Source organism: Myotis myotis, unplaced genomic scaffold, assembly GCF_014108235.1.
Source record: "Myotis myotis isolate mMyoMyo1 unplaced genomic scaffold, mMyoMyo1.p scaffold_m19_p_13, whole genome shotgun sequence".
Lineage (NCBI taxonomy): Eukaryota > Metazoa > Chordata > Mammalia > Chiroptera > Vespertilionidae > Myotis > Myotis myotis.
Genome location: NW_023416317.1, coordinates 7013877 through 7031019, shown reverse-complemented (window position 1 = coordinate 7031019; position 17143 = coordinate 7013877). Strand labels below are relative to the sequence as shown.

Sequence of the window (17143 nt, the reverse complement as noted above, 5' to 3'; positions counted from 1 at the left end):
AGCGACACTCTGGATACACAACGTTTAACAAAAACACTTAGAGTGAAAAATGATTAGAATTGAGGTTCTCTGAGAGCAGGGCTTTTTGTTTATCGCATTCACTGATCCATCTGAAGTTCCTAGGATGCACCTGACAGACAGAAGGCACTCAATGAATAGATGTGAAATGTCAGTGTTCTGTGAGGGGACTGCACATCTAACCAGCATGCAGCATGTCTACAAAGACTCGAAAGAAATACGGAAACAATACTGTGACCAATAATGTTAGTCTGCTTTGTGTTAGGACATACACAGTACAAGGCAGCGTTGTGTTACCTGGCAGCAGACAATGCAGGTATAGGAACCTGTATTAGTCAGGGTGCTATAATCTGGTTATATATTTACCAGTATACTGTTAGTGTACACAGGCACGTAGGCATACATACAATTTCTGCTAGAAAAAGAATATGTGAATTCTAGTGTTGAGGGATAATTACTAGACTAAGTGCTTTTGGTCTGAACACATACTTGTTCCAAAGGAGATAACATTAACACCCATGATAAGAAACCTAAGAATTAAAACTTACTAGACTTGGTAACAAAACCATTCAGTAATTCTAGTCAATACTTTTACTGCATGAACACTTTTTTTCTCAGTAAAAACTATTGGAGTTCTCTACAGCCTCTGAACTTATGTTCACAGGCATTTTCACACATTCCAAGTGTAATTATGATGGATACTGACATGAAAGACCCTATGGTAACACCGGTGCCTGAAGTGACTTCAGAATTGTCAGGCTTCAAATAAAGTTTAAATTTTGTTCCATGACATTTGACAGTTGAATGTATATTATGTCCTGATCTTTGAAAATCCATCACCTCTGTGTTATGTCACACTGAACGTGTGAATGGTCAGGATAGTCCATTAGCCCTTACACATGCGAAATACTGCAGCGACCACACCTGCTCCATTCCTTCTTCAGGAACGGACTCAGCAAGCAAATAAAATGGGCATTTCAGTCAGGCCTTCTCAGCCAAAAGATGTGTATTTCTACTTGAAGCCAATCAGATAAATATGAACATGCACGTCTACGTTCATGCCATGTCACCTGTGGCCCATGAGCAGTGAAGTGTCCCAGAGGACATGCTAGTCTGACAGGTTGTACTTCACTGCTTACCTTTTCAGACATGCGTATACATAACAATTCTGCCTCACAGCACACATTACTAAAGGTTCACTATCTTACAGTAAGATAATTATACTAATTCAATAATGACACTAATTCAAATGCCAGCAATGAATCATGAGTAGCAAAGAAACCCCTTTCCCTTTTAACTCGTCCATGCCAAGAAGTAATTTTGGTAGAGCTTGGGAAAGACTTGGGTGTATTGAGAAGGAACATGTTTGTTCTGTCTTAATTTTTTTCATTTTGGAAAAGTAGTTAGAAATCCCACAGCCTTGAAATAAACTTTTTAAAACAGTAACCTTTCTAACCAGTTGATTCTTTGTTGAGATAACGAGGAGAGTGGACTAGGGTAACACCTCAGCCTCTTTCTTGGAAAAATACACTTTTTAGGTATTTAGGATATATTCTAACTTACACAGAGATTCCCAAAATCTGCTTTCCTGACACCAACATCTGGGAAAATAATAGTCATAAAACACGGACAGTTTAAGAAAAGCTATTGATTTCCCCCCTAAGAATTTCATAATATAGGATTAGGGTTCGATAGGCAATTCTCTATTCTTTCAGTTTTCTCCAAGCTCCTGCAGGCAGAGGCTGTATCTTCAAGTGAATGCTGCCTGACTGTGTAAAGTTATCTCCAATGGGAGCATAGCTGCGCCTCTGCGTCTATGTGCACACAAATCATTCTTCTGAACAAGTCTACTGACTCCCCTTCTGCCTTTGGAAACCTGAGTGCACTTACTAGAAAGTGGATTCCCTTTTGAAAACTCACTGTGAAAACTGGTCGACTCTGCTACAACTCTCTAAGATTGGAACAAACACGGAACTCATTTAAAAGGAGAGCTGCCACGCCCCTTACCATCATCCTCACACTCTTCCAGAGGCTTCTGCTGCTTGCTCAGGCACCGAGGGTCTAACCAAGACGTTGTCTTTGTGTTATGGCTGAAATCCAGAAACAAAAACAAGAAATAGATTTAAAAAGGAAAAGCAGAGAGCTCAGTGCCAAAAAACTTTACATTCTTGAATAGTTGCTCTTCAACTACAGATTCATTGCGACAGCAAACCCAGAGCAGAGAGCCCCGGTTAGGAATGAGGAGGTGGTCGAGGGAAAGACTCTGGTGGGCTTTTTACTCATTTTTTAAAAATGAGTTCCAAATGACACCCCTTGTCTGTATTGTCCGCGGCTGACTAGACTGATGTAGTCTTCACATTTGCTGAAGAGCAAACCCCAATTTATTTTAAATTTGCTGTGACTTAAATCGTGAACGCGGGGATTCACACAGGAGGCTGCTATTTCATTCACTCGATTACGTAAGACTTCTCCTGACCGTGGGAAACTCCCTCAATTCATGCAAGTGGCTCAAGGCAGCTAATGCATATCATTAATGGCAGCGGCCCACACTGTGATTCAGACGAGGTGAAGGCAACCCAGTCACCTAACATAAATACACCAGGGCCAGAAAAACCTTGGAGAAGTCAACGTGCTGCCCAACTGCCCTGAATAGTATTCCCTGGCATGAACGGACCACAGTTTACCACTGAAGGACATCTGGGTTGTTTCCAGTTTTTGGCTATTTGGAATAAATCTACTTAAATATCCATGTACGGGTTTTCCTGTGAATGTAGGTGTTCAAAGGTGCAACTGCTGGGTGATGTTGTAGTCACAGGTTTAGTTTTTTAGAAACTGCCAGACCGTTTTCTAGAATGCCATACAATTTTACATACCACTGGCCCTGTGTGCACGATCTAGTTTCTCTGCATCTTTGCTATCATGTGGTGTTGTTACTGTTTTTTATGTTAGCCATCCCAATAGGTGCGTAATGATACCTGCGTAGCTTTAATGTGCAGCTAACGATATTGAATGTTTCCTCACGTGCTCACCTGTCACCTGTATGCCCTCTTCGGTGAGATGTACGTCCAAGTATTTAACTCATTTTCTAATAGGATTTTTATTTTTTATACTGCTGAGATTTGAGCGTTTTTCATATATTCTAAATGCCTGTCAATTTTCAGATGCGGGGTTTGCAAATATTTTCCCCAGTCTATTGTTTGTCTCTTTATCCTCTTCTCAGAGTCTTTTCTTAAGCCGAAGTTTTTCATTTTGATGAATTTGAATTTATCCTTTTAGGGGGTCATGTGTATGATGTCAAATCTAATAATTCTTTGCCTATTCCTAGATCCCAATCTAGGAAAAATCTGTATATTTTTATAGTGTTTTCTTCCTAAGTTTTATTGCTTTATATTTTACACTTAAGTCTGCAGTGATCTATTTTGAGTTATTTTTTTGTATGAGGTGTAAGGTGGAGGTTGAGGTTAATTTATTTGCTATAAAACTTCTGAAAGAAATATAGCAGAAAGTGACTGCCTGATGACTTTGAGTCAAGCAAAGATTTCTTAGCTAGTACACTAAAAGCACAAGCCGCAACAGAAAAGTATTTATAAATTAGAAAATTGATAAGTTCTTAATTCATCAAAATCAAGAACTTCCAGCTCCTCACAAGACACAGTTAAGACAATAAAAAGAAAATCCTGACTTGGAGAAAATGTGAGCAAAAGACAAATATAATAAGGGCACTGTATCCAGAATACATAAAGAACTCTTAAAACTCAACAAAAAGAAAACTGCAACCCATATAAGAGAAAATAAGCACATGAGTTACCTATTTTTAATGGCTATATATACTCTTAGTATATTAGACCATAATTTAAATATACACCCTAATTTAGTTGTCTAACTCTTTAAGGAAATTATTGACTGTATGTTTCCTCAAGCTATTCAGGCTCAATGACTAGGATGATATGCTAATTGCTTTTTTGTGCAAAGCTTATTAAATTGAATAAAGAACTCCACCAGCCTGTGATCAGTCCTTTCAGATTTACGCTGCATCTGTAGCTGCTGGAGAGAGGGAGGAAGGGGAATGAAAGACAGGGACAGAGCCAGGAAGAAAGAACGGTATACTTTACTCTATAAAATAGACTTCTCCATTTTCGGTGTAGGCCATCTCCCAGTTCTCAGGTAGAGGACCTAGGTTATCCTCTGCGGAAAGAGGTAGGTATTGAGGGAACTTCTGAGAAGGGTCCGTGATGGGGGCAGCGAGGAGGCTACTGTTCACAGGCGGGAGCGTTGCTTCCTGCAGGCTGTGCTCTTCCTGATCAGCAGAATCGGCTGTGCAGGCGTGGGAGAGAGAGAGACAGAGGAGACAGTCATCCATCAAACCCCAAACGGAGGCACGGCACCAAGCACTGTCTGCACCTCCAAGCCCTCACCCTCTCCTCCTTTCTGACCATTGACTATTCTGTTTGCTTTAGATAAAAGTTTTTAAGCAGAAACATCAAAATGATAGACCAAATTTACTTTACCTAAAAATAAAGAAGGAAAAACATGCTCAAATGATACGCTGCTCACAATCGTGGAAGTGCCAAAGAAGAAACAGATCATGACTCAAACCCTAAAGTTTCTTAAACTACAAAGGCCATAAAAAAAGACAAGAGGAAGAGAAGGTCGTCAAAACACAGAGGGGCTGAACTGTCATTCCGGGGGAATCATCTGGTTTCGTGGCTCAGAGGACTTTCTCAGAAGGTGAGAAAGAAGTCCACGATGAAAACGATATAGTGGCTTTCTTATCCATTTTGCACAAATTATTTAAAGCATTTTTGGTAGACAGTGGCAAAGACCAAAGATTCACCAATCAAGCGAAAGTATGTAAAAGTTTACAATGCAGAGAGTTACACCAGTGAGGCACTTTTGCAAAAAGTGAGGAGAATGTTCCCGTGAAAACCAAGACAGTTCCCCCAGAACAGTATTATGTAGGTGGATGGATTTGACTTGGGTCTGAAAAAGAAGCCTCCAAGTACATGAATCTCTTTCCTTCTTATTAACCAGAAACATCGAGAGGTGATGTCATCAAAGTATCCACAGATGCAATGCTGACATTCTGGTTGAATTTTTATAGAGGCCAATGTCAATCTCTATGGGGTTGGAAAACATAAAATCAGTGATGGAGTTACTTTCTATCTCCCATAGTGATTGTACTGTAGACATTCCTGACTTCCTGAATGCAGACTGAGGAATAATGAAAGGCTATACTTCGAATCTTTCTCTGGTCAGCAGCTCCCAATGACACTTTGAGAACAAAGGTAATCCAAAAGCTGGATGGAGATGAACCTATGAAACCACCACCAAAACCTCTGCACTGAGAGGCTGTCTGTGGTCCTTCCTCACTCTGCATCTCTCCCCTCTTCCGCTACCACCACTTAAGACTTCCCTTTAAAAACCATCCCCTTTATTCCAGGTCTCCGGGGACTGCCTCAAATTTGCTGCTAGCTCACACGGGGGGCCCAATTCACACTCCTGTCTCTCTTGTATTTGTGATTGGATCAGGCATATGATCCAAGGCAAACCAATGAACATCAGGCATGAAAGTTTAGCTCTTATCAGTCAAGAGGTGGGCCCCTGATGCTGAAGACGTTAAGCTGATGGGTTCTCATACTGCAGGTTCGGGTGACCCTCTTGATAGCTTGCCAATCCTGCCTGACACTTGGCCTTCACAGAGGAAAGCAGAGATGAAAGACACAGAAAGTCACCTAATACCTGTGACTGACTTTCATGCCTGAAATCAAGGCTGCCCTTGGCCTCCTTAACAACTCAACCGCCTAAATTCCCTTTAACAGCTATACATTTGAAGGAAGAAAGGAAATTAGGGGAAGAGAGAAGAAACATTTTGAAATTACTAATCAATAAAGAATAAATTCAAAACTTGGCAAGAATGGAAAGATTCACCCTTACTTCGCTAGGAGCCACCATGTGTTCATTTCTGGTATGTCTCTGGAATGTCCACTTCCCCCACTTACACGTACATAAGAATCACCAGGAGAGACTGTTAACATGCAATCTTTGTGCTATTGCCACTCTATGCTCAAAGTGGCTGGTGGGTTGCTATTAAAGGGGTTCAGAGTGCAAGATACTTTGACACAGCTGGTTTGATACACGTATCATAGACGGGGTAGTGCCAACTATTTGAAAGAATTTACGTGAGTTAGTGTATGACGGGTTATCAGCCGTCACAGCTGTAGTTTGGTAAGTGAGGGGGCACTCATTCAACACATTCCTTACATACAGAGGATGTCCCATCAATGTGTATATTGAGGCCAGCTCTCTGTGCATCCTATCGGCTTTCTTGGCATTAAAGCAGATATCCGAATAAGACAATCAGGCGCCACTGTTTTGTGCAGAAACTAATGATCAGACTGACGCTAGCAAAGATGATCTGCGCCCAGAAGAAAAATGAGAAAACCTCAGAGAGGCCCATATAGGCTGTAGAAAGCATTTCCTTTGATGCCAGGATTTCAAGTGGAGGTTTAATGGGGACAGATTTTCTGAGGCATGGCTTCTAGAGACAGAGATTTTAGTCTTAGAAATAGGAAAGGCATCAAGACCTAGAGTCAACTACCCCTATGCGCTTTCTCCCAAGAAACCTACTTAAGAAATGAAGGACAAATAAAGGTGCAAGCTCCCTGGGGCCCACCCAGATGCTTGGCAGGACTGCTTCACAGCACGTGACACCACAGGACTTCTGCTTCTGTGTCCACGTCTGTGTTTTGGGTTATACCATGATTTGCTCTTCTTATTTGTTGAAAGATTAAGCATTAAAATATTAACTATTTTCAAAAGAAATATTGACTTTTTAAATCTGATTTCATTTCAATGAGAGCTACTAACTATAAATCCATAAAATATTTATTTCTAACTGGTTGAAAGAAACTAATTTCAACATGTAAAGGATGGCAAGTTTCTCCTAGCTATTGCAGCTACAAGTTAGCCGCTGGCCTAGCCCGTTCTAATAGAGAAAATGGCAATTTTCATGGAATCAAACTCTTAGAGCTGGAAGGGGGAACACAGGCATGACTTAATCCTAGCTGGTTATTTTGCAAATGTGAGAAGTAGATACGATGTTCATAATGAGAAATAGCTAAGAAGCAAGCTAGGAGAGCAAACCAGATCCCCTCCTGCTTTTTCCAATGAGTCTTGCAGAGGGATCAGGCTATGGTAGATAAGAAAGTCAACAAGAATGTTTTTAATTGCCATGTTGAGGAATTTAGGTTTTTGAGCTTTAAAAAATGAGAAAACCTCAGAGAGGCCCATATAGGCTATAGAAAGCATTCAAGTAACACAAAGTTTCCCCTAAATATTCCATTACACAAGGAAGAAAATACAGTTTAAGTAATCTCCCCTTTATTGGAATTAAGTCTAACCAAGTAATGGCTGAATGTGGTGAAGTCAGAAGAGGTCAATACGAGAGAGGAAGATTCATGTGCTGCAAAGAACTGTAACCCTAAAATATTAAGAGAAAATATTTAAGCATAGGAAAAATAGAAGAAACAAGATATTCTTCAAAGTCGCAACATAATACTAGTAGACGGTAGTAACTCACCTATCATGCAGTTGTTACGTTCTGAGTTACTATATAAGGTCAAACCCCCATATAGTGAAAAGTATTTTTGGACAGTTCTAGGTCACTGCACCAACCCGGGGAACATCCATCATAGCTTCTGTGAATGGTGCAAGACCAACAGGATAGCCACCTCCAGAGGCCTGTCCTGGAAGACCCCTTCATAAAATACAGGGGTCTTACCTAAGTGTGGGGTCTGGCAGCCTGAATATATACAAGTAGGTAATGCAATGAATAGTATGTGCCATCTGATACAGAACGCATATGCAACAGGTAAGCAGGGCGTTTATTATTTCCCATCGTATAGGGCATACGATGTAAAATTCCCCCATGTTAATAGACACAGGATATATCTCCGCTCTAGCTCTACTCACAAAGGTATGATGCACATGGTGCTAGCCTTCCAAAGGGCATGGCTTGTTACCAAACTGTTAAACCAATTCTCATATTTCCCTTTGCCAGCCATCAGCCATAACAATGGAGCAGTGTCACGCCAGGAAATTAACAGACAATATACAAATAGCCTTCTACACATAGTTTTCAAGAGGCAGAAACAACACTGGTTTGTCTCTACCAACCTGTCCCTCCAGCCCCTTTCAGATATTTGGGTGAAGTTAGAACAGTCTTGCGAAGCAACATGACAAACAGACGGGAAAAGACACCTCTCCCCAGCATGAGGGGTCAGTGTGAATCCTGGTGACCCTTCCTAATTCCTCTTGAGAACAGAAACCTTACGATTTGCAAAAAGCCTCCCACCACCCCGTTTCCCCAAGTCCGGGGACAGGGAACACCATCCGGGCTTTACCTGTGAAGCTGCTGTTCATTTCAGGACCGTCATCCTCCTCAAGCTCCGCATGGACTAGGCCAGCATTTTGCATATCATTGTAGGACTTGGTTCGCTTGGGGGTCGACTGCTTGGAGCCGGAGTGAAGGCTTTGCAAGGCATCCGTCGTGATCACTTTCCCACTGACCGGCTGGCTGGGCGGTTTGGGTGTCCCATAATAGTTTCCTAGGCGACGGAGAGACACATTTGCATGTTTCAGAAAGAATACTTTGTTGTTGTTTTTTTCAAGACTTCACATCCAACTGTCTCAGCACATTTTAAAATAATGTATTTAAGCTGGAAAAAACAACAAAACAAAACAAAGCCCAGAACAGACTGTATTTCGCTTCTGAAATGGGTTGGAAAAGATGTCGTTGGTATCCAGCTGGACATTTCAGAAGCTGGAAGGAAAGCTGCATTGTTTTGGTGCAAAGAACTTACTAGACTCAAAACAAAGGCGGCTGTGCTGAATAGCAACACTTCACCCTCATTACATCGGAATTCCAATTGGTCACCCGTTTACATATATGCACGAGCAGAATGCTGAGTCCAATTGAGAGTGCGCCTCACAGAACATAAAACATTCATTACCGGCTGCACCCTCCAGGCCGACCCAGGGGAGGTCACCTTCCCTGCGGAAGGGGCTCCTCACGAGGGCAGGCTTTACAAAGAAGGGCAGTGACACCACGTGGCGCCTCTTTCACTGAGTGGCAGGCTTAGCGCTCAGGGTCACCCTGGGTGGGAACGACCTTGCCAAGTTTTAACAGAAACTGTCAACGGTGGAAACCCTTACATGTCATTCTTCTAGTAATTACCCAACTTTTCTCAGCCACTTTTCCCCAAAGTTTGGTTAAGATCCAACCAGAATGTGCTCCTGGGTGGTACATGGATGGACTTTTCAATTTGAATAAGTGTGTATATTTTTAATGTGCACTAGAAAAAAATCTAATTAGTAAATTATGGTAGTAATACGAAGCTTACTTTTTTTGTTATTGTTGTTAATCCTCACTTGACATTTTCCCCACTGATTTTTAGAGAGAGAAGAAGGGAGGGGGAGAGACAGAGAGAGAAACATCGATGTGAGAGAGACACATTGATTGGTTGCCTCCCACACATGCCCTGACCAGGGCTGGGTATTGACATTACAACCAGGGTACATGGCCTTGACCAGAATCGAACCCGGGAACCTTTAGTCCTTGGACTGATGCTCTATCTATTGAGCCAAAACAGCTAGGGCCTAAAGGTTACTTTTAAAATTATGGATAAGGACAACAGTGTGGTGATTGTGGGGGGTGGAGGGTGGGGGGTGGAGGTGGAAGAGGGCAGAGAGGGGATAAATGGTGATGAAAAAAATAAAATAATAAAAAATTAATAAAAACAGTATTTTTAAAATTGACTTTTTAAACTTACAGTTTAAAAAGGCAACTATCCTATATAATAAAAGGCTAATATGCAAATCGACCCCACAGTGGAACGACCGGTCGCTATGACACGCACTGACCACCAGGAGGCAGATGCTCAACGCAGGAGCTGCCCCCTGGTGGTTGGTGCACTCCCACCGGGGGAGCGCCGCTCAGCCAGAAGCCAGGCTCATGGCTGGCGAGCACAGCAGCGCTAAGGATGTCTGACTGCTGGCTTAGGCCCAATCCCCGTGGGGAGGCCACCCCCCAGTGCAGGAATTTCGTGCACCAGGCCTCTAGTATACAATAAGAAATTAATCAACTAAATAAAGCACAGCAATAGTAGTAAGGAGTTTCTTTTTGAAAATTTAAGTTAAAAAGTATGCTTTTAAAAAAACCTGCAAATAGACATTATGTTCAGATATGGACAAAAATCATGAAGGTGATTCATAAATGGCCAAAGCTGGAAAAATACAGCTTATAATCAATACTATTCTGTGACTGGATGATAAAAAACATCAACATTAAGAAGCCCTGATCCAGTCCCCATCTCGGGGCTTTAGCGGAAGCCGGACCGGCCAGGTGTACTGAGCCCTTTAAGACGTGTCCTAAGCCAGGCCTGCTGTTATGGCTTAGCAAAGAAGAAGCTGTAAATCACAAGAAACCCCGATCCTTTCCAAGGATCTCATCCCACTGTCTAATTTCATAATTACGTAGAACAAAAATTCACAATTTCATAGAACAAAAATTTAAAAACATACACTTTATTATAGAAGCACAAAGGATAGGAGGCAGTAACTTCTGCATGAGACACAAGTGATGAAGAATTTGCTTCCTTTAAGCTTGATTTTTATAATTAAAACTTTTTCAGTGAGTATTATCTCTTTAAAATAGTTTCTAAATCGCCAAGTTTATGCATATACACACCCACTCTCTTTGAGGGGGTGCAAGGTGGTCATGGGGGAACTCTGAACCCTCCAACTGAAAAGGGCCGCGGCCGATGGCACCAGGCTTGAACCCGAGGCCACAGGCGGAGACCACAGACGCACATCCTGTGGCCTTTCACGGAAGGTGACAGACGTATCCCTCTCTTCCCACGGTCCTTCCAGGTTCCAACTTCAAGGCACAGGGACCAGCAGAACCAGCCAGAGGAAAGGCCCCATGTGAGTTTCAGGGGCTGCCAGGTATGTGAGGAAGGAGCACACACAAGGGCCCGGGCTCGGCCTCACTGTCCCTCAGCTACGGGCCGACTTTCCCACTAACCGAAGGCTATCAGAAAGGTTTAGGGAAGAAAGCTAACTTTTAAAAATTTTTTTACAGTGAACAAAAAGTAGAGCTTTTATTGAATTTAATTCCAATTCCTTACAATCACATCAAAGCACCATGTGTTTTTCTGACTTACAGGTTAAACTGAGGCAATGTGTACAAGTAATTCTTCCACTGAAAGGTGCGGAATATATTTTTACAATCATATTACTTTTTCAGGGCCATTAAACTGAAGTAATATTCACAAAACCATCGTCACTTAAGAATCAGTTAAAACTTAGAAATCCTGTTCATGACAGAAATAAATGTCTAGAAAGTAAAAGTGGTACCTAAATTTGACAAGTGTGTGTGGATTTTCCTCCGTTTCCAAGTCCAGGGTCTTCCTTAAATTAATAAATGGTTAGCAGATTTCTAAAACACAACAAAGAGCACCCCGAAGAATCCACTCGTCCATTGTTGTTTCCTGTTTCTGGAAACTAGTTTATGATGATTGGAGACAGGGAAGGTACATCTCCTTAGGTGGAACCACATGCAAATGCCGTTGTAGAAGACAAACTGTCAATTACCAGCAATGCCATTTGGGTTGATCTAATGGATGGGCATTAGCGGTGCTCAGCACGCGATGGTGGTAAAGAATTGGAAGAGGTAGCCTGTGGTTCAAGTCTCAGCTTCCCCACTGGCTTGCGACCCTGGGCAAGTTATTTCACCTGTAAAAATCCTGTTCTCTTCTGTAAAACTGGATCCTCAGAATATCTAGCTTCCTCCCAGAACCCCTGCTATGAGGGTAAGACGAGGTGGTCCATGGGAAGCCTCTGCCATGCCAGTCCGCTAGCATGAGGCCTGATACATGCTTATGAATGTCGATAGTGCCCGTTTCTAATCTTTACACTGAGGCTGGTCACACCTCGTTGGGAGGATTAATGACACGGTGTGTCTCAAATGCTGATCACTGGCAGCCAGGTGTTATTCCTGGATACAAAGGAATAAGCACGCGAGCCTGCCAAGGCCCAGACAACTGTGGGAAGTTTTGGTACTCAGTCTCAGACAGTCTCTGTGAATCGGGAAGCTTCTCTCCGAAACAGCACCAGCCCCAGCGACCTCCCAGGGTTCTCAGGAAGCTCAAATCACGCGGCTTTCCCGAAGGCGCCCATGAGCAAGAAGGTGTGGGCAGCAGAGGTGCTATTCCTCCGGTTGCTCCGGCCGTCCTCACCGTCCACAGGGCTGCGGCCTTCGCAGAAAAGCTCTACCCAGGGGTTTTCTCATTGCAGAGGTTCAACTTTCCTTTACAGATTTTTTTCACATATTAAAAAAAAATTTCAGTTAGGGACCAACATTTAAAAATGGAATGTTTCATACCATGTTCTCCATTTGTCACAGTTCTCGGCCTCTCCAGGGCCTCAGCCACCCTCTTCACTCTCCCCCTCCCCGGCCTCACCCCGCCCTCCCACGTGAGTGCACATCCCCTCCCTTCCAGCCAACTCTCCACCTTGTCAATAGTTTGCACTCTGGTCATAAATAACCAGCCCAGCCGAGCCGTGGCACAGAGACAAGCCTGACAGCACACACCAGGGACTCCCTGGGAAGAATATATAGATCACTTAATGGTATTAAATAAAAATCATGGAAAGAATTATAAGTGATTAAAAAATTAATTTGGGTCATCACTTGGCAGGCTGCACAGTGTCTAGGAGACGGGAGACGGCTCCCCCAGCCTCCACCATAGCCAACGCACACTTCCTGAGGTGGCCGGGCGCCCTCCCAAGCGGAATGTGTGCCTCTCTGTTGCTATTTGCAGAACTGGCTCTACAAGAAAACTCAACAGGGGTGGCGGCTGGAGGGGGGCAGGCCCTTTGCAGGGGAAAGCCACTGCTGCCTTAATTAACAGGCAGTCTCTGGCCACCACCAAGCCAAAGCAAACATTTTCTTCTGACATACATTTAAAAATTAATGGGGGCTGCAAATAATGTTTAGAGCTTGATAAAATATTTAAGGAGAACCGCTCCCTGAGTTTTAAGCGAGGATGAATCAAATCTATACTACCTCTCACTTTGCACACATTTAGTATTCACTCGTGTATTTCCTGGCGGAGAAGCGTTTAATGCCAAGCACTATATGGTTGGCACTGGGCACTTACTCCTCTTTGGTAGATGAAGACCAGCCAGACCCAAAGCAGTAGAAATGCCTTCCTTGGCCTCAGCCTGGCTGGTCCAGGGTTGTCCCCTGTTTCCATGTTCCTTTTATAATTTTGTATGGGGTGGGGAAAGGGGACTTGTCTTCTTCCTACAGGACAACGTAGGACATCATGGTAGTGACCACCTGTAGCTGGGAGTCGGGAGCAGACGTTTTCCATGGGGCAGTGTCAGCCCCAAGGGGGCAAAACACTTTTTTTTGGGGGGGTGGGGGGATGGCCAAAACCTATGCTTTTGACATGGCTACACTATCCTATCTAATAAAAGAGAAACATGGTAATTAGCCATAACTTCACTACCCTTCCCATTGGCTAATCAGCGAGATATGCAAATTATCTCTGCCAACCAAGATGGCGGCCGGCAGCGAGGCAGCTGACACGAACAGGGAGGCTTGCTTGCTCCAGTGACAGAGGAAGCCAGGTTCCCCGCCTGCTGCTGCCGGGCTCTCAGCTGCTTTCTAAGAAACATTGTTACAAATATAGAAGCTAAACAAAACCCCAGAAACCTGTTTTCAGTCAGCTGGGATCTCAGAGCTGGAGTCACAACAAAGTTTCAAATACAGGAGGTAAACAAAGTCCAGAAATCTGCTTTCAGCAGCCGAGGTCTGAGCTAAAGCCGGCTCTCAGCTCCAGTGACAGCCATAGAAGGTAAATAAAACCCCAGAATAAAAAAGAAAAAAAGAAATAAAAGAGAGGTTGGGAGCTTCAGTCACCCGCCAGCCTGAAAACGGCCCTCAGCCCCTCACCCAGACTGCAGGCACCCCAGTGGAGACCCCCACGCTGAAGGGGGTGTGACCAGCTGCAAACAGCCATCATTCCCTCATCCAGGCTGGCCAGGCACCCAAGCGGGACCCCCACCCTAATCCAGGACACCCTTCAGGGCAAACCAGCCGGCCCCCACCCATGCACCAAGCCTCTATCCTATATAGTAAAAGGATAATATGCCTCCCAGCACCGGGATCAGCGGAGCCTCAAGGCCACCCGGCCTGGGATCAGCGGAGCCACAAGGCCTCCTGAACCCGGGATCAGCGGAGCCGTGAGGCCTCCCACCACTGGGATCAGCAGAGCCGCGAGGCCTCCCAGCACCAGAATCAGCGGAGCCGTGAGGCCTTACTGCCCCGGTGTCAAGCGGAGCCGCGAGGCCTCCAGCCTGGGATCAGCGGAGCCGCGAGGCCTCCCGGCTTGGGATCAGTGGAGCCACGAGGCCTCCCGGCCTGGGATCAGTGGAGCCACGAGGCCTCCCGAACCCAGGATCAGTGGAGCTGCGAGGACTCCTGGCACCGGAATCAGCGGAGCCGCGAGGCTTCCCAGCACCGGGATCAGCTGAACAGTGAGGCCTCCTGGCCCCTGGAGCAGCATGACAGGGGGCAGCGCCCAAACCCCCTGATCGCCCTGCAGCTCTGTGTGTGACAGAGGGCGGGGTCACAACCTCCCTATTCGCCCTGCTCTGTTTGTGACAGGGGAAGGTGCCCCAACCCTCTGATCGGCCCTGCTCTGTGCCTGATAGGGGGGAGCTCCCTAACCCCCTGATCGGCCCTGCTCTGTGTGTGACAGGGTGGAGCCGCAACCTCCCCATCAGCCCTGCCTTGAGTGTGACAGGGGGTGGCGCCCCAACCCCCCAATCGGCACTACCCTGAGCGTGACTTAGGGTGGTATCGCAACTTCCTGATCTGCCCTGCTCTGTGCATGGCAGGGGGGATCACCCCAACCCCCTGATTGGCCCTGCTCTGTGGGTGACAGGGGGGATCTCCCCAACCCCCTGATTGGCCCTGCTCTGTGGGTGACAGGGGGGAGCTCCCCAACCCCTTGATCGACCCTGCTCTGTGTGCGACAGTGTACGGAGCCGCAACCCCCCTGATGGGCCCTGCTCTGTGCGTGACAGGGGGTGGCGCCGCAACCTCCCCATCGATCCTGCCTTGAGTGTGACAGGGGGCGGTGCCCCAACCCCCCAATCGGCCCTACTCTGAGCGTGACTGAGGGTGGCATCGCAACCTCCTGATCCGCCCTGCTCTGTGCATGACAGGGGGCGGCACCCCAACTCCCCAATCGGCCCTGCTTTGAGCCCGACCAGGGGCGGCACCTAGGGATTGGGCCTGCTCTCTGCCACCCGGGAGCGGGCCTAAGCCAGCAGGTCGTTATCTCCCGAGGTGTCCCAGACTGTGAGAGGGCACAAGTGGGGCTGAGGGATACCCCCCCCACCCACTGCCAGTGCACAAATTTTTGTGCACCGGGCCTCTAGTAGAACATAAAGACACAGACACTGATGTAACTCCTTTTTGGCCTTGGCCCCAGGCCATACACGCCTGGCCTTGCTGGCTCTGCAGGCCCAGTTCAAGGTTGCTCTTTGCTGCTCTCTCTGCTCTCATCCCACTCATTTTTCTTCAGCCCCACATGCAAGCTGTGCCCACCTCTTCTCATGGCTGTGCACCTGCTCCTCTCTGGTTAACAGCCTTCCCTTTGCTTCCTGTGCTGTCATCACCCACTCATCCTCAGGGACAGTATCTGACCCCACACACTGGACCAATGCCGCCCTTCCAGGTTCTTCTATGTTCTCGGGGAATCCTGTCCCTCTCCTTCCCAACGCCCTTTGCTGTATTTATCAAACTGCTTGATTAATCAATACCTGTCCTCACCTCTAGACTTGAAGCCCTTAAGGCAGGGACCACATCTGTTCTTAGGCGCCACCGCAGCCCCACACCCACCATGGTGCCAGGCACCGATTGTCGCTTGGGAGTTCCTTGCAGCGTGAGTTACTGGCGTGGGGACAGCACCCATGGATTGCAGCATGCATCGCTATGCTGCGGATCTGGTTTGTAAGAGCATGACTCAGGGCAGCTTCTTTCCAGTCCAATTACATGTGAATCACCCCAGAGCCGCTTCACTTCACTTCGCCACTCGCTCGCTCAGCACGTAATGGCATCATTCACAAAATCCGCATCCCTTTCTTTTCACTCTTCCTTGTCCTACCTGCTCTGCCCTACAGGACTGACTTATGTGCACGGGACAATAGCCAACATCCTGTAATAGATGTTTGCTCTTGCCAGAGTCAGTTGGCTTTAAATAAAAGACAGAAGAGGGCAACAGCAATTACTAGCTTTGTGACCCTGAGCAGGTAAGGCCTCCCTCTTTCCAGCCGCAGTTCCCACGGTATAAAGATAGGAATAGTACCCACCTAATATGTTTCTTGTGAATATTAAATTAGATACTGTAATAGAGTACTCAGCGATGTGCTTGGCTCTGAGTTAGCATGTGATAAGTTCCGTATTCTTAAACGTACCAGATGTTGTAGGCAAATGAAAGCTTTACAGAGTAGAAGAGGGCATTGTGGTCCAAATACATATTCAAAGGACATTAACCAAAGTTGCATTTATTGTGCACCTACCACATGTCACTAGCCCAGGGGTGGGCAAACTTTTTGACTCGAGGGCCACAATGGGTTCTTAAACTGGACCGGAGGGCCGGAACAAAAGCATGGATGGAGTGTTTGTGTGAACTAATATAAATTCAAAGTAAACATCATTACATAAAAGGGTACGGTCTTTTTTTTTAGTTTTATTCATTTCAAACGGGCCGGATCCGGCCCGCGGGCCGTAGTTTGCCCACGGCTGCACTAGCCATATAGTCACTTACTGTAATCTTTATTAGCAGTCCTACAGAAAAAGACACTAGTATTCCCATTTCATTAAAAGAAACTAAAAGTCACACAATGCATGAATGATGACTGGTATTTACACATAGATCTGTGCTTCTCCAACATCTCTGCTCTCACCTCCACAAGTCCTGGGGGCTCTCTGAGCAGGAAGCAAGCGAACTTCCCTGGCCCCCGGCCTCCCATCTTCCTATGCAGAGGA

At 45.6% G+C, this 17143-nt stretch overlaps 1 protein-coding gene across 15 annotated transcripts in view; it reads right to left on the bottom strand.

Annotated features, from left to right (window-relative positions):
• The window catches only part of MAGI1 (membrane associated guanylate kinase, WW and PDZ domain containing 1), a 577726-nt gene that overhangs the window by 85265 nt on the left and 475318 nt on the right, over nt 1-17143 (bottom strand). For all 15 annotated transcript variants that reach the window (XM_036331640.1, XM_036331630.1, XM_036331632.1 and 12 more), the window contains exons 4-6: nt 8421-8624; nt 4131-4332; nt 2026-2108 (exon numbers count right to left, since the gene is read on the bottom strand). In XM_036331640.1, the coding sequence (XP_036187533.1) occupies nt 2026-2108; nt 4131-4332; nt 8421-8624 (489 nt within the window). The remainder of the gene's footprint in view (nt 1-2025; nt 2109-4130; nt 4333-8420; nt 8625-17143) is intronic.